Below are 27,657 nucleotides of genomic sequence, written 5' to 3' on the forward strand. Positions count from 1 at the left end.
TGACCTTGACCTTTGAGCAGCCTTGTATCGTAAGATGAACCACAAATAGGGAACTGATAAGCCTCAAAACATTTCAAAACATCTTGGAAGTTAGCACGCAAGATGTGTGAAAAAGTGCCAAGTTTGAGGTCAATTTTGAGCGTGACCTTGACCTGGACCTTTCATTTTGAGCACATTTTCGGAATCCTCAGATTCTCTTCTTTCGTTTGACACCCAAATTTGCCGGTTTGATGCAGCCCGCCGTCCTCTAGAAGGCTTACTTTGAGATCACTACACATGTGCAGGTTTTTGCCTTTGACCTTGACCTCTAACCTTGAAAATTGACCTGAGGTCAAAAATTTTAGGTGCTTTAGAATCGTCTCGTAAGGACCTTTCGTTTGGTATCACTTTTGTTTCCGTAGCTCCATTATTTACGGAGTTAGACAGGGGGGGCGGCGAAAAACGCCCCCCCCGGGCTGCGGTGGTTGGGTTTACCCCCCGGGCCCGGCCGGGTTAATTGTGAAGGTGCTCCGCCGCTACTGACTACCACTTCAATCCAGAGACCAGAATTGCTCGCAGAAGAATCACAGTTCATGCCACATGTTGTGGTTACTTCTAATTTTCGATCTTTGTGCTCGTTTAAAAATCGCCAGCGTGACACTGGCTATCTAGTTATATGCGTGCCAACTTCTTTGTATGCTGTCTGTTATCTTAGCTATTTATTTTTACAAGACCATAGGCATAGACCTCTGTACACCAAACTCAAACTTCATTAACTTAACTGCCGGTGTACAGAGGTCTATGACAAGACCTTCGTATCGAAATAAGAAAATGTGCACAAGTGTATCGAATCGAGTCAGCCTGTTTTCACAGCCATGTCGTTCACACAACAGTAAAGTGCGCACATCAGCTCGGGAGTTGCCCGGCACTGGTTGGAGCTCTGATGACAGCCCTGATATAAAATTCATGCATAGGCTACCCCGACTCAATTGCTAGGCCGAAAAGCAGCCGCGTTGAAGACCGGGTCAAGGACATTTGCATACAGTGAGACGGAACTAAATTTAGTCACTGCCATATACGCCTGCGCCTCATCATAGCCTTCTCCCGACGCATAATGGCCCGAGCCGAGCCAGCTGGTCTCACAGCGGAGCAGCACGTTACAGCGACGCTGGCGGTCCGCCGTTACAACATGTAGGCCGCCCCGAGACAGCACGCGAGCATCGATCGGTTCACGGCCCCGGCTCAGTCCGCAGCGCAGCTCGGTGGAATGCTGAACCCACGCCGGAGCCCACAGGCCGGGGAATGGGCCGCATGTTGAGCACGGTTCACCAGGCTCTACTGCGTGCGTGCTGTGGGCGCAGCCGACGGACGGCGGTCGGCGCCGGCTGTCGGGTTTCATCATCTGCACCGTTCGTTGTGCGTGGCCGCCGCGCCGTCCCGGCTCACAGCGGCAGGGGGCACCCGGAAACCGGCGTCGGGCAGCCAGCCGAGGCCGCCCGGCCGTCAGCCCGCCGACCGGCCCCGCTGCACGGGCGGCGGGACAGCCCGCTGCGAGCGCCGAGCGCGGCTCCGCTCCGCAGGTGTCGGACTGGATCAGGATAGAGCAGCGGCAGCGGCAGGGACCTCGCTGGCTGGCTCCTGTCACCTCCACCTCAGCCCTCTCCCACCCGACCGCTGCTGTAGCCCAGCCGGCTGGCCCGTCGGACCAGTCGTGCCGGAGCGGCCAGCAGGCCGGCCCCGTCAATTCATTGCCGTCGCGTGGTGCAATGAGGACAGGTCAACCGACTGCCAACCGGGGATCACCGCTGTCGGCCCTGCACGGTGGGGGCGGGGGCGGCAGGCGGGGGAGGCGGGCCGATACCCGGCCGAGGACAGCTGCCATCACGCTCGCTCGGCCGCTGCTCCGAGCTGGGCCGTTCCTAGTTCGTTCCTACTTCCTCCATGTCCTTGCCGATCGAGCCAGCCTCACTCACGCAATCACGCACAAACGGTCGAGCTGGCGGGGCGGGGAGGGGGGGGGGGTGCACCGTTACCTTCGGTGTGCGGTCCAGTCAAGGCTCGCGCTGTTGCGCAACTCCTCACCACCGCCGAGGACGCAGACCAGTGCCGAGCGGATTAGAAATCGCCGCCGCTCGCAGGTCTCTGCCGATGGCTGCAACACTGCCGAGCTGGCCGAACTGTGCCACCTGACGCAATATTTCTGAACGTTAATTGGGACACGTCGGTCGATATTTTGCACCAAATGGTCTCGTAGATTCGTGGCCAAGGCGGACGCATAGTGTAGGAGCTAGCATAACCATGCCAGGAACGTGATATAACGTGTGCGACAATCGGGTCGAATTCTTCTCAAATCACAAGTGTCTCGAGCGAGGCACATTTGATAGGGCGACACTCGGCAGCTGCATGATAGCGAATCCTCACTCCGTGGCGAAAGAGACTAAAAAATCCCGTCTGATCGCGTTCGAATTCCTTTCTTCACACCGCAGTGGTCACACCGACGACCTTGACCTGGAGAGGGCGGATGATTTAAGTAGGTCAAACGGCACCGTCATGTTCCTTTCCACGAGCCGATCGGCCATTGGGTGACCTAGCCCCTGGTCGATAACTGATTCAGACTCCCACAGCAAGGCTGGCACGACACGCGAGTCTCGATCCCACGGCAAGTTCAAAAATGTGGTCGGACCAAGAAAACTGACCGTAGGAATTCAGAAATCACCTACCTCTTCTCGTCACGAATCCACATGTCTCGCCTTGCCCAGTCCACCACTCTTCCCAGACCGCCCCACCACTCCCCCTCTCTCCCTCCCAGTCCCATGGCTCACCCACCCCTCTTTCCGGTCGGCTCCGTCAGCCCCCAGACACGACCCAGGCATCCCCCGGGGGCACCAGTCGCGTGTCTCCGGTCCGTTAGAGCGCGTACAGCGGGAGCTCAGCTATGCGCCCGGCCGGCCTGGCAGTTTTCCCGGGTGGATTACAGCGGATCTGCGACCGAGGAGCCACCGATGGCGACACTTGCTGCTGACAGTGTGACAGGCTCGTCTTTAGCCCCAATCTGTGACCAAGGATTTACGGCCAGTGAAAACCGGGGGCCGATTTCAAAACGGCGCGCCGGGAGATATGGGAGTTGCACGGAGTGGTGAGTCGGGTAGAGCAGAGGGCTGTCGGTTCAGAACGGGAGAGGATTTTAATTTTATGTATTCATTTTTTAGGTGATAAGAAGTGTGTCACCAACGGTTCTGATTAGAGATTGACACGAGTCAAGTGTGAGCCTGGCGATGTGTTTGCTCACATTCCCGATTGGGCGTATGCCAACTATAAGGTTTGATGTGGGTAAGCTGTACTGTGCAAAAGCAAACTAATGCCGATTGCTTGCAGGAGGCACACGCTATTGGATGGTTGCTGCTTGTGGCTCCAGCGGAGTCTTGTTCTTTAAACGCTGCTGAACCGAGCTCGATTCGGCAGTTTTTTTTTCGGTGCGTTTAGTGATTCTAGCTGTCTGTTCGCTCACAAGATGCTGGCCGAAGGTCTGATCAGATCAGACCAACACTAATGACTATCAAACCGCAAACGGCATGAGCACTGAGCAGCAGTTTGCTAAAACACTAGCTAAAATTATGCCTTGTCGAGACAAACAAGCTCCGATGTGCAAACCATACGGAACGATCACCTGGAAGTAGGACATGGTTGCAGCAGATGTTCACTGTTCAGTCCTCATAAATACGCCCGTCGGCCTATTTTAGCTGATGTCACTGCCGGCACCGCACTCCACCGGTATGCTTTGTGCTCCCAACAGAATAGGTGCCGAGTCCGCGAGTCTTACGTCTGGTATGTCCACCAGACATCCACTGCATGCTCTGTGACGGTCATGTCGACCGCCTTTCACCACATTACATACGTTCCGCACCGCTTCGGTAAGAAGCGGAAGCCCAAAAACATCAGCTGGTGACTGTGTGTCATTCAGGAACGGCCGTGAAACATGCTGATTATTTACGGGGATGTAGTGTATTCCGACACACCGGAAAACGGATCAGCAGTCAACGTTGACAGAACGGTACGCTAATTAACACGCTACTAGCACTGTTCAGCCTACTAAATTAACTCACATGAAAGACTTGCTCGCGCCGCACCTAGATCGCGCACCTGTGTGAATTACAAAAAAAAACACGCGATTCCGATCAGAAATCGCTGGGTACCGAGCCCCACCCCGGCCGCGAGTTACCTAAGTGTGGAACTACAAGTCGATTCTAGGGCTCTGATTGGTGACTTTGGTCGGGGGATGACGCTTATAGCATGACGTCACTCGCGTACTTGGCCGGACCAACGGCGCGGCGCAGGCGCGCCGAGCCAACCCAGAGGCTCTCAAACTGAATTGTACAGATTCTGCGCATTGAATGGCGAAACTTCGGCGAGTTCGCTTGAGTTTGGAAGCCCCTGCCAGAGAACTGGAGACGGCCGGATTATTTGCTGGACAGTGGGCAGCGCAGATGGCGATTGACGGTGCCAAAAAAGATGATAGGGAAAAAGGGGTTGAGACTTGAGCAGTGAATTATAAGCCTGTTGCATAGCTGAGTGGTAAATTGTAAAATACTTAAGGTTTGAAGAGATGCAGTGTAGTTTAGCCGACTCAGGGGCATTCTGCCGAGTTATGTAAGGCGGAAGGGTCGCAACTCGCAAGTCGTTTGTTTACATGATTGCCTGATTAAAATGTAAAGCGTACCTAATGTTTAGTTGATAATACAGCGAGGTTGGGCATCTGCTCAATCCATTTCTTCTCTGCAATAGTGCATTCGCCACTGTATTCATTGTAAGAGGCACTGGGCTGCGCCGCCTGTTAGTTATTCCGAAACCACCAGTGAATTGTCACAGTCACTCACAACAATACGAATCGTTCAGTCGTGCGCTGGGGGTCCGCCAAGTTTGAGTGTGCTGCAGAATGCAGACTGGACCGCCGAGAATATAACACTTCCGTCTCCCTGGGCGAGCGGCGCATTGGAGCCGAAGGAAACTGCTTCAGTTTTTTTTTTAGGGGAAGATACCCATGTTTGAAAATTATGTTCTGGAATGATGCGATAAGGAAAACGGACGGTTTCTTGAATTGAGGGCTGTGGGGAAGAAGCAGATTTTCTCATTTGCTACCCGATACAACGCGAAAAGACGCAAATGTTGCACATTGGGCTTAATAAGTCTAATAAAAGATAAGGGACTTCGTGAGTCATGCCTAACTGACCGCGACCCAGTTATTTGCCACTGCAGGTAGGTACTAGGTAGGTAGGCAGATACTCATTTGTAAACAGAGCGTTCCACCAACCCTCGCCAGAAATTCAATCAGCAGTTGCTTATCTTATAGCACACACTGCTAAATGCAGGTACGCTCACCTACACATTAGGTATTCGAAGGACTTGATAGCTCATACACATGGAAGAAACGCATGAAATGTGATTAATAGCTGCAGCAGAAGTTTGGCGTCCGATGCCTCTTCGCCAAGTTAAGACCATGCCAATCTCGGCCAGTCTGCCGCCGCGCCGGCACTGGCCGTGGTGTGACGTCATCCGGCCGGCTCGGCGCTGGGTAGTTCCACACTTAGGTAACTCGCACCCCGGCCCTCACTTCCCTCACATCGCGCTTCGCAACATTCCACCCTTGGCAGGACAGATAACGGGACGCTGTTACGAGTTTCATACGACAGAAGGGCGTCATTTCTCTTGCACCGATGCATGTCCAAGTGAGAGCGACACCTGGCGCTCGACAGCCGTCGTGCTCGGCTTCCACACCAGCCGAGCTCACTTTTCACGAGATCGTGACTTTAGTGCGGCACAGTAGCGACACCTATAGCCCAATTCAGCGCCATCTAGTAGCATGCAAAAAAACACATCAATGAGACATGAAGTAAAAACAGATACGATGCCGAGCACAATGCGACAAAACCTTGGCTTTCTGTTTGTGCCAAAAGAAACACTGTAATCATACTACCAACTGCAACTGCACTGTAAATGAAGAGCTGTACGTGTAATAACAAAATACCAATAGATGTATCGAAACACGTAAAGGAAAACCGGGATCTTCAAAACTCCTGGATATCCACGTTTCCACGGCTGAAGTCCAATGCCGTGCCTGCATCTCATTTAATCCCATCCCTGTCACACAGCGTCATTCGGACACCCCATCCACACCCCACCAAGTACTCTCTACATCCCCACTCCACCCTGTCCCTTCTATGATATCACCCATCCCCCTATGACATCCCCCCGTCCCCCTATGACGTCCCCATCCGCGCCGGGTCAGTAAACCTCACGGTGATAATATAAAACACAGTGGGGAACGGTACCAGGAGCAGCATCAGAGAGTGAAGCAGCGGCCGACTCAGCTGTGTGACCGCCACCAGGCCGTAGGCATGCAGCAGCCAGTGTCCGAGGACAATGACGGCGCTGCGCAGCTCCGTCACAGAGTGCAGCACCAGGGCGCGCATCTGCTGGTTCAGCTGGCACGCGTAGTGCACGGCCACGGAGATCACAGACGCCACCATCACCAGGTATGGGAATATCTCGTCTGTTGGGAGTGAAACCGGGGGGGGGGGGGGGGGAGGGTGTCAGGTTGCTGTGGGGAAAGGGGAGAGCTGATGAAAAAAAATCGGTGGCGGTGATGCAACCTTTATTCTGAAAGGACAACTAGAAAGTAGAAACCTTCGTTGAAAAGTGCAAATGCCCCTTGGGGTAGCATATGAGCATTGAGCAAAGGATCATCAGCTCAGACCAAACAAAACGTGAACCAAGAACTGATACGCTAAACAACAAACACTCTTCTAACCACAAACCGACAGTTCTCTCCCCGTACTCACACAGAATCCCGGCGAAAATGGCGTGCACGAGGACCAGAGAGGGGAAGAAGTAGAGCGCCGTGAACACGGCCCTGGATCCGCTGCCGGGCAGGTACCGCGCAGCCAACCACGGCCGGATCGTTACCATGGCAACCAGCGACAGCGTGTAGTACAGAAACACCATGCTGTACCTGAAACCAAGGCAGTATACAGGCTGAAATAGGGCACTTTATCTGACCAATAGGTTTAGAAAGGGTTTTTGTACTTAGTTATGTCTAGTGCCCGTGGGTGGGGCTCTGTGCCCAGCGATTTCTGATCGGAATCGTGTTGCCTGCAAAGTGTTACCAAGAATCTCCTCTCATGTTCGTCATGTTGTGTTTGTGTGTGGCGATGTCATTCACACACTCGGCTCATAGTCATCTTAGTCAAGGACAGCAAAAACACAGACAACCATATTTTGTTGACTTTGACTTGACAAAAACAGGGCCTGTGTGCGGCCAAACCAGTGAACCATCAAAAAGGGTAAAACCAGTATAACGCCTTTTGGGGCGACTAACGGAGCGAGCGAGAGGGTGGGCCTTGCACGTGCGAAATTGCGAGGGGGTACCTCCAACTGACTTGTGCACGGCACCCTACTAACTGGTCTCTAGCGATGTGCCAAATTTGGGCACAATCGGCCCAGCCGTTCTCGAGATCTGGAAGCGGCACCCTGCACGTGCGCACGTGCAAAATGGGTCCCAACTGACTTGTGCACGGCACCCTACTAACCGGTCCCTAACCGTGTACCAAATTTGAGCGCAATCGGTCAAGCCGTTCCCGAGATCTGGAAACGACCCCTGCACGTGCGCACGTGCAGCAGCACCCCAACTCGGGCACATGTATATGCAGTGCCTAGTGGGTGCCTACCTACATGCCAACTTTCAGCGCAATCGGCCAAGTAGTTACCGAGATATTGCAACAATAACAAAACTGACACCTCTTCGTTTTGCACGTGGCACGTGCATAAGGGGTCACCCACATGCATCGGGAATAGTCCAATACTTGGTAGAAGGAATGAAGCTACCCTACAAAAATTACCGCGTGTAAATCGGTCAAGTGGTTGCTGAGATATAAGCCTCGCAAAAGCGTGACCACGGCCGGCCGGCCGGCCGGCCGGCCGCTCATACTCAGAAATTTCCGTTAATCTAAGGAAAGACTACGCTCGCTTCGCTCGCTCCGTAACGAATGACAACTGTCGCCAATGTAGGTTTATATCGCGTCGTAAAGAATCGTCCTGGTTTTATCGCCAACATTTACCACCAGTATAACGCCTTTTGGGGCGACTAACGGAGCGAGCGAGAGGGTGAGCCTTGCACGTGCGAAATTACGAGGGAGTACCTCCAACTGAGTTGTGCACGGCACCCTACTAACCTGTCTCTAGCGATGTGCCAAATTTGAGCACAATCGGCCCAGTCGTTCTCGAGATCTGGAAGCGGCACCCTGCACGTGCGCACGTGCAAAATGGGTCCCAACTGACTTTTGCACGGCACCCTACTAACCGGTCCCTAACCATGTACCAAATTTGAGCGCCATCGGTCCAGCCGTTCTCGAGATCTGGAATCGACCCCTGCACGTGCGCACGTGCAGCAGCACCTCAACTCTGGCACATGGATATGCATTGCATAGTGGGTGCCTACCTACATGCCAACTTTCAGCGCAATCGGCCAAGTAGTTACCGAGATATTGCAACAATTACAAAAGTGACACCTCTTCGTTTTGCACGTGGCACGTGCATAAGGGGTCACCCACATGCATCGGGAATAGTCCAATACTTGGTAGAAGGAATGAAGCTACCCTACAAAAATTACCGCATGTAAATCGGTCAAGTGGTTGCTGAGATATAAGCCTCGCAAAAGCGTGACCACGGCCGGCCGGCCGGCCGGCCGGCCGCTCATACTCAGAAATTTCCGTTAATCTAAGGAAAGACTACGCTCGCTTCGCTCGCTCCGTAATAATAAAACCTGCCTGACCCAGCCAATCGCTCTTGAAACACAAACTTCAGTAACTAATAAAATATCCCCGAAAAATTGAAGTATTCAAGCGCATAACACAGTGTAGCCATACAAATAATTCAGACACGTATTTGTGTAAGCAGATTTCCTCTCCCATGCCACCCCAGCAATGCCGCGCGAGTCGTTTGATCCATATCCTTACCGGTGAGGGGTAATAATAGCCACACAGACCAAGGGCAAACAATGTGGGCAGACGGCCGGCCGCCCGAGGACAGAAAGCGTACCAGCCTGTGCTCGGTTCGCAGCATAAAATCCGACCGATTTCACGGCTCGTCGGCGCAGTGGGAGTTGTGTGCTTCATACCGAGGTAAAGGAGGCTATTATTGAGACTGGCGGTGCCTAGAATAATCTAAAACGGTATAATGGTATTAGCTGTACCCAGAAACTTGTCATGGGTTTCTTTTTAGTTTATCCTTTTGTTTCTGTTGCATCTCATAATGCTTTGGGATTATTGGAAATGTTGAGAGCTTCGGGAATAATTCAGTCACATTCTAAATTATCTTTTTTTCTGGGATGAAGAAGTTAATAAACGGTGTACCTACTTCAAATATTAATGGACATTGAAAAGAACCTTGTACTGTAACGATGTGTGTTATCATATATAATCTAATCTAATTTCCATTACATTAACCGGTTCCAATACTTCAATATACTGATCTGAGTTCCACTAAATGAACCGCTACCATACCATCACTCACAGTGGGTAGACTGGGGATCAAGGGGGTACAGCTACAGCACTTACAGCTGGTAGACTAGGTTAAAATTGCAAAGCTACTAGTACTCACGGCCGGTAGACTGGGGTCGGGTAGTTATAGCTACTCACAGGGGGTAGACGGCCTCCTGGGTGCAGCTGACTGTCCGTCCCCTAGTTGGGCGTCGGGTGGTAGGTACTCACGAAGGGTAGACGGGGCTCGGGTGGTACTCACAGCGGGTAGAGTGGGGCCGGGGGTACAGCGGGTAGACTGGGGTCGGGTGGTAGCTACTCACAGCGGGTAGACGGCCTCCTGGGTGCAGCTGAGCGTCTGCTCGTAGTTGGGAGTCGGGTTGTAAGCCACCGTGTACCAGTCAGCCAGCGATTTGACGCGGCACGAGGTGACCCTCACAGAGCCGATGGGTTCCGTTAGCAGCAGGGTGCCGGCGGCGGCCAGTACCGACTCGGCCAGAGCTGAGAGATGCTGCACCACGATACCGACGGTGAACCTGGGGAGGGGAGGAGGGGTCAGTATAGAGCCGAGAGATGCTGCACCACGATACCGACCGTGAACCTGGGGAGGGGAGGGAGGGAGGGAGGGGGTCAGTGCAGTGCCGAGAGGTCCTGTTCGGAGGGAGGGAGGGGTCAGCCAGAGATCAGTCAGGGAGGGCAGAGCCGAAAAATACCACACCACAATACCCATCGTGAATCTGGGGACGGAGGGGAGTAGAGCGATGACCAGGGGCTATGGCAGCGGAAACGCACATGAAGGATGTTACGCGGTACGGGGTTCATCGCACCGCTCACGGGAGCGGCAGCAGGCAGTGATTCAGCAGGCAACATCACTACCTATTATCATCATATCATTATATTACTATTCAATCGCAAAAAACGCATCATGTTGGGAACAAATAACGATATTACCGAAATGCGCAAACTCCATCGATAGCCAAGGAAAAACAGCAAAGAGACCATTAAACCAGCCATCATGACTCACAGCCACAAATGCCTTCACCCCAGCCTACCCACTCTCTCACACAAACCTTCTGTATCATTTACCATTACTGACCCCTTTCAGGCGACTCAGAGTAGAGTCAGAGCCGTCGCACACGGCACAGCACTGCCCCACTCCCCTCTCAGATCCCCCAGAGGTGCTCACCTGGCGCTGCGCGCGTGCCGGTCGATGCACACCCAGTGCATGAGCAGCGACAGCAGGCCCATGAAGCCCAGGTACATGCTGTCGTAGAAGGTGGGCTCAGAGTCGCACAGCGCGCACGACGAGCTCTCGTTCGCCCTGAGCGGGGGAGAGCGTGGTCAGTGGTGGGTTATGGCAGTCACGGTGTCTCATTGATTCAGCAGCAGCAGCACAGTAGGCACGAACAGGATGAGCGATGGGAGAAAGCAAGCAAGTGCTGAGAGCAGCAGAAAAGTTAGAATATATTGAGCATAGGTATCTAAGAACATACACATTCAGAGAACATATGTAATAATAAAAACTGACCCACAGGATGTGACCTAAAAGTGCAGTTGCATCACTAATGATGGCAACACACAACAGGCCTGAATATGTAAGGAGTGACTCAATTAGAAGAATCAGTCAGCCAGCATCCAGCAGTACCTATAGACAATTCTGCCTGTAACAGAACATAACACCTCAACCTGCAGTGGCAGTATGAGTGCACCTGTAGTTCTGTAGTAGCCAACAACAGATAAGGATATTGTAGCAAGGCAGTACATGCTACAGATGGTAGCAATACCATTCCCTTGCCTGCAGAAGTTAAAAGGTACCTGTATCCACGCGGGCAGGATTGGCATGAGCTCCAGTTGCCATTGTCCAGGCGGATTCGCCCACAGTATTCCCCAGGACAGTGCGCCTCCACTGGAGTCTCTCCTGAAATGGCAGCAAAGTTGAATTAAACTTCTTGCTGTAATATGTAGTCTGAATTCTGGAGAAGTGTATCAGTGTGGATGCTTTCCAGTCTGGGTCCGAGCTTCCTATACAATTATTAAGCAGTTTGTAAAGAATAGAATAGACCTTGGCATGAATCCAGCTGAAGCAATCCAGACACCCTTAATTAATCAGGACCAACTTCCAAAATGCAATAACCCAAGGGCTGTTCGATACAATGTGAATATGAAGTCTCAATGATATGTAGGTTTAAGGTTGGTAGGCTTTTTCTGTTTGGTGGCCAACACATCATGAAGCTTATGTTCAAAACAACTCAGTCGCATATCTATCAACCTGGTTCGCATGGAATGTGCATTATTGCTGTGACACTATCATATTTACTGGTAGTTATAGAGCAGGCATCACACTTCTTTTTGCAACCAAGGAGAGGCACTATATACCCAGAGATGTAGGTCATAGGTTGTAGGGTTTATATAGCCTTGGGTTGTAGGTTTTGGGTTGTAGGTTATAGGTTGTAGGCTAGGTTAGGTTTGGTCAGAAAGAAATATCTCTGGGTACAGCACCTCTTTTTGGCCACAAAGATCACAACACAAATTGAGGAACATTTTAAAAATATTATTTCGAATTCCTGTAGCTTTGGTATTTTAGGGCTTTTTAACGATTTACTTTTAAATTTATATTGTTTATTTTTGGGTAATTCAGTGTTGCGAGCACTGCTACAAGCCCTGAGGGCACCTCTCATGCCTCTACCCAACATCCATATTTTTTCTGACCTAACTAGGTACCCATTAATCATACCAATAGATACATTTTATCACAAATCCCATTAATCATACCATAGGTATCTACATACCATACCTACCTTTTATATACGAGTATGCTTCAACAGATGAACTGATCATAACCATCATAAAAATCAAAGACATAGAGAAAGAAACAAATATTTTAATTGTTTTTGAAAAACTCATACTGATCCCTACAGGTAAATTGCTACCGCAGTTTATTGTTATGGAATTGGAATAAAAAGTCAACAACCTGCCAAATTGCTACAACAGCTGCAACTGTATCACATGCGCATTATATGTAACACAACTTCACAAATTTATTTTCTCAACTGACGAATGAACAAATAATTGCCAAATGAATTTTTTTTAAATACATTTTTTTCTTTTAAATTTTTTTTTTCTATTATAATCAAGATTTGAAAATTGCATTGTAGGAAATAAATATCATAAACAATTCAACTTTTATTATACACCTATATATTTTCTTATTTTGCAATGTTGTTTACAAATGCCTCTAGCCGGCCTTGAGCAAGCCAGCTGAGCCAGCATAGCGCAGGTAGCAGAAGCACGACCCGGCCGAAATTGCTGTTATTTTGACCTAATTGAGGTATAAATGGTGTTTAATATCATCTTGGGATAAAGGAGGCGTATCTTCAAGATATGCGGTACTATTACAGGCCTCTCAAATAACTTACAGGGCAAGGGATATACGGAATACGGAAACGAAATAAGGTAAGGATGAACAAGCATGATCCCCACAGGAAGCAAGTCATCATAGGACCTGAAATTTGACATGTATGTATTATCCGTTATGTTTTATGGCATGGTCAGGATTGGCGTGACATAATTCAAATGCATTAGGCAAGGGCTGCTACCTACGGCATACCAGTATCCCAGTAAACATGCCGACGTCGGCCCGACGTCGGCAAACATCGGGGTGACGTCGGCATCTCGGCATCGGCATGCCGACGTCGGTCCGACCTCGGCACGACGTCGGCTGGATGTCAGCCGTCAGGTACGCCCGCATTGGCATGTACCGACGTCCAGCCGAGGTCCAGCCGACGTCGGGGCGACATCGGCCGCTGTTTTGACCGTTAAAATAATATAAAATTCATGTTTCATGTTTCATAAAGAGCTTCTGTATTCAAAATATCCTCAGGGAAGTCAAATCTTCCTCCACGCCGCAACCCTCTGATCAGGACTGGACGGGAAACTTAATCCCATTTGGGATTGCCCGCAAGCCGAGCTCGCCCGTAGCCGGGTGCGGTGAGTGCTTGGGGGCTGCTCGGCCTATCCTCAGCCCCGGCAACTCACCAGGGCCAGTCCCAGTTCATATAGAAAGGCCAGTCGGCAAGTGTCACTGTGCCAAAGTGCCCGACATATCAAAGCACTTTTGGAAACGTTGGTGCAGGTGTGTACCTAAGGGTGGCTAGGGGAGAGTGGGGTAATTTGGCCGGTGGTGTAAATTGGCCGCCCCCACCTGTACGATGTCTAATAAAAGTGAGTGAAATAACTCTAGTCTCTATTCATTTGTCATGGGTAAAAATAACTGGAGGACAAATGTCAAAACTTTGCTCCTCGTAGTTTTATTCAAAATTAATAAAACGTTAATTTCATTAGAAAATGGTAACTTTTACTTCTGTTTACAAAGTTGTATAACATGTAGTATTTGGGCTAAAAACGAATTCAGACATTATAGCGCCATTCTTGGCGGTGTTCAGCGGCTCCAAGAGCAATTTCATCTAATTCCGTATAGCCGTGATGACTTTATACACAAAAATTTTCAGAATGGCAATATGGGGTAATTTGGCCGGGACTAGCGGGGCAACTTGGCCGGTGCGCTCATGGTCACTATGCTGGGATGGCCGAGTTTTCATGGTCAATTGTACCACCAGTATAGCGCCTCTTGGGGCGACTAACGGAGCGAGCGAGGGGGTGAGTCTTGCACGTGCGAAATTTCGAGGGGGTACCTCCAACTGACTTGTGCACGGCAACCTACTGACCGGTTTCTAGCGATGTGCCAAATTTGAGCACAATCGGCCCAGCCGTTCTCGAGATCTGGGAGCGGCACCCTGCACGTGCGCACGTGCAAAATGGGTCCCAACTGACTTGTGCACGGCACCCTACTAGCTGGTCCCTAACCGTGTACCAAATTTGACCGCCATCGGTCCAGCCGTTCTCGAGATCTGGAAACGACCCCTGCACGTGCGCACGTGCAGCAGCACGCCAATTCTGGCACATGGATATGCAGTGCCTAGTGGGTGCCTACCTACATGCCAACTTTCAGCGCAATCGGCCAAGTAGTTACCGAGATATTGCAACAATTACAAAAGTGACACCTCTTCGTTTTGCACGTGGCACGTGCATAAGGGGTCACCCACATGCATCGGGAATAGTCCAATACTTGGTAGAAGGAATGAAGCTACCCTACAAAAATTACCGCATGTAAATCGGTCAAGTGGTTGCTGAGATATAAGCCTCGCAAAAGCGTCCGCACGGCCGGCCGGCCGGCCGGCCGGCCGGCCGGCCGGCCGCTCATACTCAGAAATTTCCGTTAATCTAAGGAAAGACTACGCTCGCTTCGCTCGCTCCGTAATAAATGACATGATTCATGACCAACTTTGACTACTTTTATGCCTTACTTCCGATTGGTCACCTGTAAGAGCATGTGACGTCATCAAAGGTTATTAAACGTTTTTTTGCTAATAAATCCTTACATAAAAAAGGTACAGCAGCACAAATGGTCTCATTCTGTTCAGCTCGCCAAGGCGCATCGAATGATAGGCATGATGACCTTGAAATCACGTGACCTTGAGGTCAAGCGACCTGAGGTAACGTGACCTGAGGTCAACCTTTGACCTTGACTTCTCGAGGTCAACACATATATGTTTCGATGCGGAATGACAAGAGAATTACGATGGTACTCGAAGTTTTGGCCTAGCTTGATTACTTCAAAAGTTATTCGTAAAAAACTGTCTTCGCATCTAGAGCCGCTAATTTGGCTATTTTAACCCCTGTGACCCCATGAGTCAACCTCCAAAATGTGGTAAATGCGTCATAGGACACACGTCATTGCTGAATCTGAAGCTTACTCGCAATATAACAGAAAATCCCGACCGCAAACTAACACCGGCCAAATTGCCCCACACCCCCGGCCAAATAACCCTCCTATGTAGTGGGGCAATTTGGCCGCCTTGCAGACCTTTGTAATACGTCACAATTTCAATATAAGTAATTACTCTATCATTTCCAGTTCACTGTCCAGTAAAGTAAAATGAATGCGACACCTGCCAGCGTTGAGAAAATGCAGAAATGTGTCGTCAATTTTAAGTTACATCGTTTTCTAAAAAAAAAAACGGCCAAATTACCCCACTCTCCCCTATATGAATCCATTTGTGGGGTCACCCTTTCCAATAAGTGTCACGTAACAGCAATGGGATTCTAGGTATATGAACTGGACCCAGGGTGCTCGCCAAGACCTCTCCATCCTATCATTCTTCCGGCTCTGAAATGGTCTTGTCAGACCGAAAGGGCATAACCCAACACAACAAACCGGATTCGCCATATGGCTGCGTGGTGTAGTGACTAGTGGTTAGCGCGCTAGCCTCGCGTTCAAATGACACGGGGCTCGAAACCCGTCTCCGGCTGATGCTTTTGGCGCGTTGTCCCAGTAAACATGCCGACGTCGGCCCCGTCGGTCCAACGACAAACGATCTCGTCAACCTCGGCAAACGACCTCGGCCCGACGTCGGTACATCATGACATAATTCGGAAGCGATTGAATACAGCTACATGCATCGAGGAAAGGACCAAAGCTGCATTCAATGGCTCTAGTTGAAAGCTGATACTGACTGAGATTTGATCTAAGCTCAACGGCTCAGTCCCAGCGCACGAGGCACGATGACGATGATGGCTTAGCACCTCATCTCATGATTACGTATAGGGCCCCATACCTAATCAAATTTTGGTTACTTTCCACCAGTCCACGATACGCCGACAGGGGCACCACCACCGGATCTTTGGGTTTCCAGAGCCGCCCCGCGTAATTTCGTTTCCTTAGTGGAGCTGTGTGCATTTTTGAGTAGGACTCCCGTCGGCCGCCCCCCCCCCCCCCCCAATGAACTGTGGCTAAGCCGTAAGCCGTTGCACGCTAAGGCGCTCCCAACCCTCGGCCCTCGCCCGTATTCCAATATAGATGAGCATGTTGATTTGGCATTGCTCGAGAGTCTCGTCAAGTCTCTCTCTCGAGTCGAGACAAGTCTCGAGTCGAGACAAGCTCAGGCTGATTACCGCTATCCAAGTAAACCTTACTGCACGGCGCGGGCTAAAATGTAAATCGGGTAGCATGGCCCCCAAATCCATACCTCGTCTGCTTCCATTGCCCTCAAATGTGCTTGGTTTCGACAATTTAGCGCAGAAATAATGCTCAACAAAATTTAGGGTTATTACGAGCGAGCGAGCGCAGCGAGCGAAGCGAAGTCTTTTCAATATAACGGAAAAATCTCAGTATGAGCGGCCCGGCCCGGCCCGGCCCGGCCCGGCCTGTAACGCTTTTGAGAGGCTTATATTCAGCAACCGCTGGACCGAATGGCCTGCGGTCTTTTTTGCTGGGTAGCCCCATCCCTTCTACCCCGTAATTGACTACTTTTGACACATCTCAGTGACCGCCGTGGCACGTGCCACGTGAAAAGTCAAGGGTGTTCAAGCAGTTTTGCAAAAGTAATGATTTTTAGAGGCCCATATCTCAGCAGCTTCTTGAGCGATTGTCTTGCGGTCATTTCTATAGGGTACCTAGCTGCATCCCGTCTACCAAAGGTCGGATACTCTTCATCTATGTGAGTGACCCCCACTGCACGTGCAAAATACAACAATAAGAGGTGTCAAATTTGTTCCCATTTCAATAACTCGGTAATTACTGGGGCGATTTCGCTGAAACTTGGCATACAGGTAGGCACCCACCAGGCAATGCATTCCCATGTGTTGCGGTTAGGGTGCTACTGCACGTGCGCACGTGCAGGGGGCGTTTCCAGATCTCGAGAACGGCTGGGCCGATTGCGCTCAAATTTGGTACACGGTTGGGGACCGGTTAGTAGGGTGCCGTGCAAAAGTCATTTTGGACCCCGTTTGCACGTGCGCACGTGCAGAATGCCGCTTCCAGATCTCAGGAACGGCTGGGCCGATTGCGTTCAAATTTGGTACACCGCTACACTGTAAAAAAAGTTTAGCATTTGGGGTACTAACGGCTGCTATTCGTAGCACCTTTTAGCGTCAAAAGAACCCTACGACGTATTTACAAAGAAGCATGGTGCTAATACTGTGCTAATGATAGCTAACATTCCCATCAAATATTATAAGTTTAGATCACCTATTCTTCTACTGAGCTTAACGTCTACTTCTGCTAGTACCCAGTCCATCAGTGAGTGCTCTTTCAAGCTGGATTTCTAATTAGAACCATTTTAAGTGTTTTAGAAGTTGGTAATGCTGAATATGGTGCTTACGTTAGTATCACAATAGAACCGGACATGCTTACAGAGGAAACAAATTTGAAATTGGCGCTAAAGAAAGTAGCTAAGCCCTGCTTTACAAATCTCTGGGAGTCTTATCACCAGCCCTTTAGCACGTTTTGACGGCGCAGAGCGATATGCGCATGCGCGTGCCAGCTGTTTCCGGCCACGTGTTGCGCCATTTTAGTGGAGTCCGTTGGTCGTGGTGGGAGTGTGTGCACGTGCTCCGGTATATGAAGTGAAATGAAGTGAAGTGAAGTGCTCCGGGCACATGCCACCGAGTGATAGCTCTGGAATGATAGCTTAAATCAGCTATTATCGGTGGAATCCGTCGTGCGTGGCATGGGAGTGCGTGCCCCTGCTCCGGGAGGCAGTGAGGTGGAGGGAAGTGCAGTGCAGCAGTGCAGTGAAGTGAAGTGAAGTTCTCCGGGGCCGGGTGGTACATGAGCATTTGCCACCGACACATGCCACCGACACCGACGTTGATCGACTTTGGTGAGTCTGACACGTTGTATCTTTTGACATTATCTTATATTGTTTAAGTGCTTCATCTTCCGACTTTGGCAAATCGCGCTTCTTGGTCTGAAGGAAAGTTGTGTTGTTTGCGAAAATAGCTCCCAACAGAAAAAAAAATCTTGGAACTGATCCAGTTTTTTTTTGCTCCAGGCATGGGGCCTGGTCAGTTCTTCCGTCGACTACCACTTACAATGGAGGACAACTACGACAACAACACGGGGTCTCCGGTTCCGTCTATCACTAAACGCCGTCTGGTCGTGGATGAGGTCGAACTTATGGCCATGAACGGAACGTTGGTTCAACGCCCCCCCCCCCCGCCTCCCCCAGTCGATCTCGCGTTTATCGTCGGTCACTGCGAGTGTGCAGGTATATGAGCGACCTTTCGTTATTTCCCGTGCGTTTGTTTGTGTATATATTTACATTTGTTTTTCATGCAGATGATATGAAGTGTTAATAAATGTTCCATTATTATTTTTTAATTTTATAATGTGTTGGATGATTGAAAGATGCACTTACACGGGAATATTGCAGAATGCAAAACACAATCATTGAGACTTGTAGTTATCACTTATCTAGGATATAACCTTTTTTGCACGTTTTTTCGGCCTTACACAATTTCCTTTTTGGTAATTGATTAGTCCTTTTTGCAGTAACTAGTGAAAGTATGTGCTGCTAAAGAAAGCAGTTTTTGCGAACTTTTCATGTGCAGCAGCTTTAACTAGTATAGATATTCTACTTTCAGCCCCAATGCTTTCGTTAGCATTATTCTACTTGTCGTGGGGTAACAATAGCGCTAAAACGGTTCATATGTGAGTACGGAAGGTACTAACTGCATGCTATTCTTAGCACCTTTTAAAGTTTAGCACCGCTAGGGTACTGAAAATTGGTCTAGCAGGTGTAGGGTACTACATTTAGTACACGGGTGCTAAACAAATATGGGTACTTATATTAGCACCTTGATACTAAACTAGATCTCAGTTAAGTACGAATAAAATGCTTAGCTTAGCACCGCTAGGGTACTGAAAATTAGTCAATTGAAAAGTACCTCTATGGTGCTAAACTTTTTTTACAGTGTAGCGACCGGTTAGAAGGGTGCTTTGCACAAGCCCGTTGGAAGTACCCTCTCGCCCTTCTGCACGTGCAGGGCTCACTATCTCGCTCGCTCGTTCTTCGCCCAAAAGGCGTTTTACTGGTAATATAAATTAAGCTCGAGACTGAGTACTCCCAAGTTCGAAAGAGCTCTCGCATCACTGACTACGTATAACACCGTGTGCAGTATGCATACCTTACATACGGTCTGGCTCGATAACGGATAATGTTACACTGAAGAACGGAAGAGCCTGGGCATTGAGCCGCTGCCCGCCATGAGTTTGGGGCAGCGGGGCGGGCGCTGTCTCCCAGTCCAACCAGCCTCGGCCGGCCGCCGCCCGCCCACGCCATAAACAGCAGCAAGAACATGTCTTGACGGCCAGTCGGGGGTCAAGGGGTGCCGCCCAGGCTCACCAATGACCTGGCTCACGGCGGGGGTGGGGCAGGTATATAAGACCGGCCAGTCCCCTCGGCCGACATCAGACACCCAGCAGCCGCTCCCATCCAGCTCCAACCATGCAGCTTCTCGTGCTCGCCGCCCTGGTGGCCGTCGCCACCGCCGGAGCGCCCCTCGCCCACGGCAAAGTCGGCATCGTCGCGCAGGACTACATCGAGCCGCGGCCGTACCACTTCCAGTACGCCGTCGACGACCCCGACTACGGCCCCATGATGGCGCAGGCTGAGGAGTCCAACGGAAACGGACTCACCGAGGGCTACTACACCGTCAACCTGCCCGACGGCCGCACCCAGCACGTCAAGTACGTCGTGGACGGGTACAACGGCTTCAACGCCGAGGTCAGCTACGCCGGCCTGGCGGCCCACCCGCAGGTGCCCAAGGGTATCGCTCAGCCCGTGTACGGAGGTCACGCCCTGAGGCCCATCGTTGGCAAGGCCCTGGTCGCCAAGCCCGTCATTAGCAAGGCTGTGGTCGCCAAGCCCCTCATTGGTCTGCACTAGAATCGTCCTCTTACGTTGTCAAGGTTTTGACCTAGTATTGTAACTGTATTATATTCTGTAAATATATGTAAGAAGATCCGACAGAATGTTTACGGCTACAGCAGTATATACCCGACGTAGATCGCGGGTAGACACCTTTTCTAATTGGGTGCTGGAAGTTCCGATGAAACTTCCAGGAAGCATCCAGCGGGCTTTACGAACCATACTGTAGGACACGCTCCCAGTTAGTTCATGGATTCATCTTGACGTCATCGTCAAGCTGTTCGAAGGCCAAAACCAAGCTAACATCTAAAGAAAATAACATGAACGTCGACACGTACGACACGTACTTACGACAGGCACCACATAACTGTCAAACACATTTTTGTTTCATTACCAAAATATATTGTTTTATCGAATATGGTCATGAATGAATGAAGCTTATCTACTCGATAAAAAACTATGTAGTATGTTTGGTACTCCCTGGCGTAGTTGCGCGAAAACTGATTTGGTAAGTATACCTACCTTTATTAGAGTGAAATCGTTTTCCCAGATTATGCTGGAATAATTTTGTCGCTTTTTATAGCCGCTTTTAACCGCCGAACTGATCGACCATGTAAGCGATTTTCACAAGATATTTACAGGTTAGTTGACGCAGTGCACTTAGCTGCTAATTAATCCAAGGCTTGGTGTGGGTCCCTGGCTCAGCCAGCTTCGTGGTGGTGTCATGTGGAGAAAGGGACTTTTTGGTCGCAACTTGCAATCGACTATCTTACAAACTAAGAAAGATAATGTAATCGGAAGCTCGGACTCGGAAAGTAATTGAAAGTTCTCGATGTTTCTTTAAGAATTATCAATGTCATTTTTAATCAGATCAATGCTGATCTTTTTGGAGTTCATCAGTGCTAAAGTCGCCTCGTCAAATTTTCCGATTTTAACATTTTTAAACAATAGGCGCATAAATTGTAAACCCGAAGAGCTACAGTATCGAGGAAATGAACGATCGATAATCTTTCATAACCCTATCGTTTCATGTCCTCATATATGACCCCATGTCAACGATTTGGTCCAGAGAAGACGAAAACCGTCAAAATTGACGGATTTTAAAACTATTGTTTCGTACATTCGCACATAGATGGCACTAGTAGAAACGCCTGAAAATATGCTGTGCCGCATGACATTTCCCTAATACGTTCGGTGATGGGAAGAGATGCCAAGAGATGCCAACGAACGCGGCAGTGTGGCGTCACCTTCTCGACAGGACCTAAGTCGTAATGTAAATGAAGATAGTTTATATCCAGTTTATAGCCAGCAACCCTTATAGTTGTTGCTGAGATGCCTTGCCAGTTGCCACCCACCCCCTGGTGGGCGGGGGCGTTAGCGCCCCTGACCGATCACTCCTGAATAAATGGTCGCAGTGACCGGCACCGAACAGCAAATAACAGCTCGTGACGAGACGTCTTTTGACATAATTTAAATCTCAGTAGTCAAGACCGTGATTGATCAAAGTTTGTCGTCATTTAGGACAGGTACGGCTATTTTAATCAAAACTATTTAAAGGGCCTGTGTTACTCCGTCTCTGCAATTTAGCACGGTGGGTAAGAAGGTTCAACAACTTCTAGCAATTTACGAGCTGCTAAGAAATATTTCAAAGGGCCTTGAACCTATTCACATCCAAATAAAAGCTGAAAAAGCGGGCAACGCTGTCTTGCATCATTTTTTTCCTAATGCTTCTTCCTAGTAATCTTCAGACTTCAGATTATTCTTCAAACTTCAGAATGTTAGTAATGCGAAAGCGAGGTGTTACGTTACCGGCTCAGGCACTGGCGGTCGCAGCCGCTGGCAAAAGGGGGGGGGGGGCCAAAGTCACACTCGCGGGACATAACATTTATCCGTCACCGGAGGGGGGGGGGGTGATCGGCTAATTTTTTACGTCCACGAGGCGCCGAAAAGTTGGCATTACTTATGCTTCATCCACCTCATTCTTGCGTGAAATCTTTAAGCTCAATTTTAAGGCAAAATCACCAGTTTCATTTCCCGTCCCACGGTGTTTCCACCGGTCGGGCCACTGCACCATGGCGACGGATCGGTGTAGCATATACTGGAAGGTCGGGCACGCGGATTCATGACCTTACCACTATAAAACAATTCGGAAAAGTACAGATACCTCTTGCTTTGAACAAGCATGTGAAACCCAGAGAGGATTTTTAAACCATGAAATTTACCCATATAGATGTGTAGCGGCGGGAGAAAGTAGGCCACACCGACCTCTGGAGACCCCCGGCCCCACAGGTTCCTGGTTTTCAAAATTGGCATCTGAGGGCCGCGCGCGACTCGTGCGGGGCTTCGCAACGGGTCTATTGGGGCTCGGCTCACTCAACCTGTCTTATAGTTCTACTGCTAAAAAGACTGGCCCTCAGCCCTAAGGACTTCATCAGTCTCTGCCAGCCCCACACACCGGCTCATAGGGTCCCGACGTCGAAATATGAAGGAATCTGCGCGGGACCATCAGGACGTAAAGTAATCTCGATCAGGACCAACGTAAGGCTGTGCAGGAGTTTGTGTGAGCCCTGTGATCTTCAGAAGCCCACCCATGTATGTTTTCACTTAGAGGCCAGTTTAGTGTAGGGGGGGGGGCTCGTGCCGGTCCTATGTGGCCTTTCGCAGCCACCCCTCTGATTGCATTACTACTACTCTACTTGATGTCCGTGTTAGGCTGAGACGTCTCCCAGCCTGTGCCCGACTGCCACTCGGGCCACGAACATCCCAATGTCTAATTCTACTATTTTACGTTAAGTTACAATGCATCGTGGTACCAGTGTGAATCACTCCGCCATTTTGAGGCACGCCGCGGTTGGTAGCGCGCCCTTATGGGTTTAGGAGTGAAGCTCCTGGCCATTGATGACTTTACTAATGTACCGATAAAGTTAGACTCCGCTCAATCACCGTTCTCCTCCGACTCATCCCGTTACCAAAAGCATCTGGTCAATTCAACGCCCCATTTATTGTTCATAATTTCGTGATGTGGTCATAACGGACTGCGCTAATTTGACGTAATCATTTTAATTTCCTACCGCGAACGCAATCTACCCTAACAATACCCTAACGCCACGCATGCTAACCTAACCCTCCACCCGCTTGCTCCTACCTATCTATGGGGTGTGCCTTGAGCCCGCACAGCATCCCTGCGTAGTCGGAACCTACCTTCGAGCCAGCTTACCAGCAGCGTGGTTGAGGTCGGGAGCAGCGTTGCAGCCTGGTCGGCGTACAGGCACTGACCCCGTTCTCACTCCCCGCTGCGGTTATATACTCGCCCGAAGGTGGATAAGTCCTGTCACTCGGTCTGAGGCTAAAATCGATCGGGCGACAGTGACTTACGGTTCTGACTACGCTGACCTCGACGTGTTTCTAAATGTCAAAAGGCGAGCGAAAACAAGAATACCGCGATTACGAATTTCTAGCTATAAACCAAAAGGCACATACCGCGATCCACCTTAACAAACATACCGCGACACACCTTACATAAATGCCCCCCTCTTTGGGCCTGGGGTTAAATCCCCTTACTTTGGGGCGGCTCGGCAATCCGTTTTGTGTGTGTGTGTGTGTGTTTTTTTTAGCGTCACGACTTCCTCTGCCGCGACGGCACCGCGACGGTTTCCTCTTCGGCGACGGTTCCGCGACGGTCAGCTTCCGCAGCTTCTCCTTCGTCCACATGTCCCTTAACATCGTGCAGCGGCGTCCACTACAGCAGCATCGTGGCGTTTCCGCAGGATCGGCATCCCCGCGCGGTTTTGCAGCCTCATCATGTCCTGCAACACTGGCGCGACGGTGTCCTCTTCGGCGACGATGTGCGCGGCGCACCAGCCTCCACGGCATGTCGGGTGCGCGCGCCTCCACGGCGACGACCTTCGCGGCGCACCAGCCTCCACGGCATTGGTAGGTGCGCGCGCCTCCACGGCGACGATGTGCGCGGTGCACCAGCCTCCACGGCTTCGGTGGGTGTGCGCCTCCACGGCGACGATGTGCGCGGCGCACCAGCCTCCACGGCATGTCGGGTGCGCGCGCCTCCACGGCTACGATTTGCGCGGCGCACCAGCCTCCACGGCATGTTGGGTGCGCGCGCCTCCACGGTGACGATGTCCGCGGCGCACCAGTTTCCCCGGCTTTGGTGGGTGTGCGCCTCCACGGCGAGGCGACGATGTGCGCGGCGCACCAGCCTCCACGGCATGTTGGGTGCGCGCGCCTCCACGGCGACGATGTGCGCGGCGCACCAGCCTCCACGGCATTGGTGGGTGCGCGCGCCTCCACGGCTACGATGTGCGCGGCGCACCAGCCTCCACGGCATGTTGGGTGCGCGCGCCTCCACGGCTACGATGTGCGCGGCGCACCAGCCACCACGGCATGTTGGGTGCGCGCGCCTCCACGGCGACGATGGCGCACCAGCCTCCACGGCATGTCGGGTGCGCGCGCCTCCACGGCGACGACGTTCGCGGCGCACCAGCCTCCACGGCATGTCGGGTGCGCGCGCCTCCACGGCGACGATGTCCGCGACGCACCAGCCTGCTTCGTCGTACCTCAACCTCTTCGGCACGACTTCCTCTTCCACGACGGTCTCTTTCTCTCTCGTCGACATCAGATCGACGGCACCGCGACGGATTCTTTCTACAGCATCAGCATCCGCAGCTTCGCCGTACCTCAACCTCTTCGGCACGACTTCCTCTTCCGCGACGGTCTCTTTCTCTCTCGGCGACATCAGATCGACGGCACCGCGACGGATTCTTTCTACAGCATCAGCATCCGCAGCTTCGTCGTACCTCAACCTCTTCGGCACGACTTCCTCTTCCGCGACGGTCTCTTTCTCTCTCGGCGACATCAGATCGACGGCACCGCGACGGATTCTTACTACAGCACCAGCATCCGCAGCTTCGTCGTCCCTCAACCTCTTCGGCACGACTTCCTCTTCCGCGACGGTCTCTCTCTCTCTTGGCGACATCAGATCGACGGCACCGCGACGGATTCTTTCTACAGCATCAGCATCCGCAGCTTCGTCGTCCCTCAACCTCTTTGGCACGACTTCCTCTTCCGCGACGGTCTCTTTCTCTCTCGGCGACATCAGATCGACGGCACCGCGACGGATTCATTCTACAGCATCAGCATCCGCAGCTTCGTCGTACCTCAACCTCTTCGGCACGACTTCCTCTTCCGCGACGGCGCCTCGACGGTTTTATCTGCGGCATCAGCTTCCGCAGCTTCTCGACCTCTTCTTCCGCACGTCCCTCAACAACGTGCAGCGGCGTACACTACTGCAGCATCATGGCGTTTCCGCAGCTTCGGCATCCCCGCGCGGCATTCGCTTTTGCAGCGACATCATGTCCTGCAACATTGACTTTCATTCCGTACATCATTCGCTCCTACCAGGTATCGTTACTGCAGCTTCCGCAATTATTCTGTGCATTACTCGTTTCTGCAGCGCCTTCGTGTCCTCAGCATTGGCATCACTTTCCGCAGCGTCATTTCTTTCATTGTTCGCATTTCGGTGCGACAGCTTGGCTAGCGGCTTAGCAGCTCAGGATTTGACATGTTTTGGAGCTTTGGCTTGGCCGTTTTGGGCTTCATTTGGTCCTCGTTACTTGTTGTCTGCCGCCAGGTGGATGTTTGCGATACCGGTGGCGTTCCCTAGCGTTACATGGGCGCACCAGTGATCAAATAGCATTGTAGTGCGGCGCCTCGGCCACATCTTGCTCTGCAGTGGCGTCCGCCTACGCAGCCGCCTCGGCCCTTTTGCGTAGCATCCGTTTCTGCAGCGTCATCGTGTCCTGCAGCATGAGCTCTCTTTCCGCGCGGCATCAGCTTCTGCAGCGTTACCATTTGCGGTTCGCTGCGGCAGCTTGGCTTGCGGTACAGCAGCTCAGGATGCGACTTCGGCTTTGGCTCGGCCGCTTTGAGACTCCACATGGTGGTATTCGTTGCTATGGTCGGTTGCCAAGTGATCGCATGCGATACAGGTGGTGGTCCTGACCGTCACCCGGGCTCACCAGATGGCAGTATAGCTCGGCGTGGCGTTTCCAGGATGGTGCTGCCGTAGTTGCTGAGGTGGACACACGGCAGCGTCCGTGGTGGCCTCGTTGCCGCCACAGCAGCAGCAGCGTTCGCAGCGTCATCACGTTCTGCAGCTTTGCCTTGTCTTTCCGCACGGCATCCGCCTGTGCATTCGGGTGCAGCAGCTGGGGCCTGCGGCGCTGCAGCTGAGTCCTGTTGCGATTTCGGAGCCCCTGGGGTGGGCGTGGAGCCGTCGGCTCGTTTGCTTGGGCTCGGGGCGTTATCTGGTGCCCGTCGCTTGGTGATTGCCGTCAGTCGGATGGGTACCATCCAGGTGGCGGTCTGGTCGGTTCACGGGCTGAACAGTTGGCAATGGAGTCTGGTGGGTCGCGCCTCGGGATGTCTCAGCCGTCGGCGACCGGATGGTCGGCCGGTTCCGCGGGGTCGGTCCAGCGTGGTTGTTCGTCTGGTCGGTGACCGGATGATCGGCCGGTTCCGCGGGGTCGGTCCACCGTTGTTGTTCGTCTGGTCGGTGACCGGATGGTCGGCCGGTTCCGCGGGGTCGGTCCACCGTTGTTGTTCGTCTGATCGGTGACCGGATGATCGGCCGGTTCCGCGGGGTCGGTCCACCGTTGTTGTTCGTCTGGTCGGTGACCGGATGATCGGCCGGTTCCGCGGGGTCGGTCCACCGTTGTTGTTCGTCTGATCGCCGCCGTGCTTGCCGCCGTGGACGTTCATGTGATTGCCGTCGTCCTTGCTCTCGCCAGTGCGGTACGACGCACCGGAGGTGTTCGGCACGCCATTAGTGCTCCGGGCCCGTTCGCCCCTTTGCTTGTCCTCCGTCACTGCTGTCCGTGTCACCGCTGGCCTGCCAGCATACTGTTACCTACACTCATACAACCGTTCGTATTGTTTCAGCCGTAAGCGCCACGCATGACGGTATTACGACGGCAATTTTCTTTCATCCACACTAATATACATGGCGACATACATAATACATACATACATACATACATACATACATACATACATGCATACATACATACATACATACATACATAGTTACATACATCCCCGCTACAATTTTACATATTGGCATTCATGCAGATGCAAGTTCGATTAGTTACATACATCCCCGCTACAATTTTACATATTGGCATTCATGCAGATGCAAGCTCGATCTACATGCAGTCAAATTTTATACCTATAGTTGTCCAGTTACCAGGAGACATTTCTACATGGTGTCATAAAGCATGTGTTGCCACTACATCTATTAGGCGTAGTGTTTGTCCACTGGTCGTGAACTAGGCAGGGTTTTACATCTATGTGTCAAGCTAGTGTAT

General features: G+C 51.4%; 3 protein-coding genes across 3 annotated transcripts in view; 2 read left to right on the forward strand and 1 right to left on the reverse strand.

Annotated features, from left to right (window-relative positions):
- Window positions 1-3,962: 3,962 nt before the first annotated feature.
- On the reverse strand, window positions 3,963-12,513 carry LOC122363821 (JNK1/MAPK8-associated membrane protein-like). Its single transcript, XM_043333547.1, has 6 exons — window positions 12,308-12,513; window positions 11,325-11,427; window positions 10,696-10,830; window positions 9,833-10,045; window positions 6,816-6,985; window positions 3,963-6,526 (listed from the first exon to the last, which is right to left on the reverse strand). The coding sequence occupies exons 1-6, from the start codon at window positions 12,411-12,413 to the stop codon at window positions 6,234-6,236; spliced, it is 1,020 nt and encodes a 339-aa protein (XP_043189482.1). The 5' UTR covers window positions 12,414-12,513; the 3' UTR covers window positions 3,963-6,233.
- Window positions 12,514-12,639: 126 nt separating this feature from the next.
- Window positions 12,640-27,657, forward strand: part of LOC122363831 — a 45,524-nt gene continuing 30,506 nt past the window's right edge. Inside the window, exon 1 of the mRNA XM_043333558.1 lies at window positions 12,640-12,962. The gene's annotated coding sequence lies outside the window, so the exon portion shown is untranslated. The remainder of the gene's footprint in view (window positions 12,963-27,657) is intronic.
- LOC122363826 (cuticle protein 19-like) lies at window positions 19,856-20,296 on the forward strand. The gene has a single exon (XM_043333553.1). The coding sequence runs from the start codon at window positions 19,856-19,858 to the stop codon at window positions 20,294-20,296; it is 441 nt and encodes a 146-aa protein (XP_043189488.1).

The sequence above is a fragment of the Amphibalanus amphitrite genome, unplaced genomic scaffold (genome assembly GCF_019059575.1).
Source record: "Amphibalanus amphitrite isolate SeventyFive unplaced genomic scaffold, NRLGWU_Aamphi_draft 000641F_arrow, whole genome shotgun sequence".
In the NCBI taxonomy this organism is placed as follows: domain Eukaryota; kingdom Metazoa; phylum Arthropoda; class Thecostraca; order Balanomorpha; family Balanidae; genus Amphibalanus; species Amphibalanus amphitrite.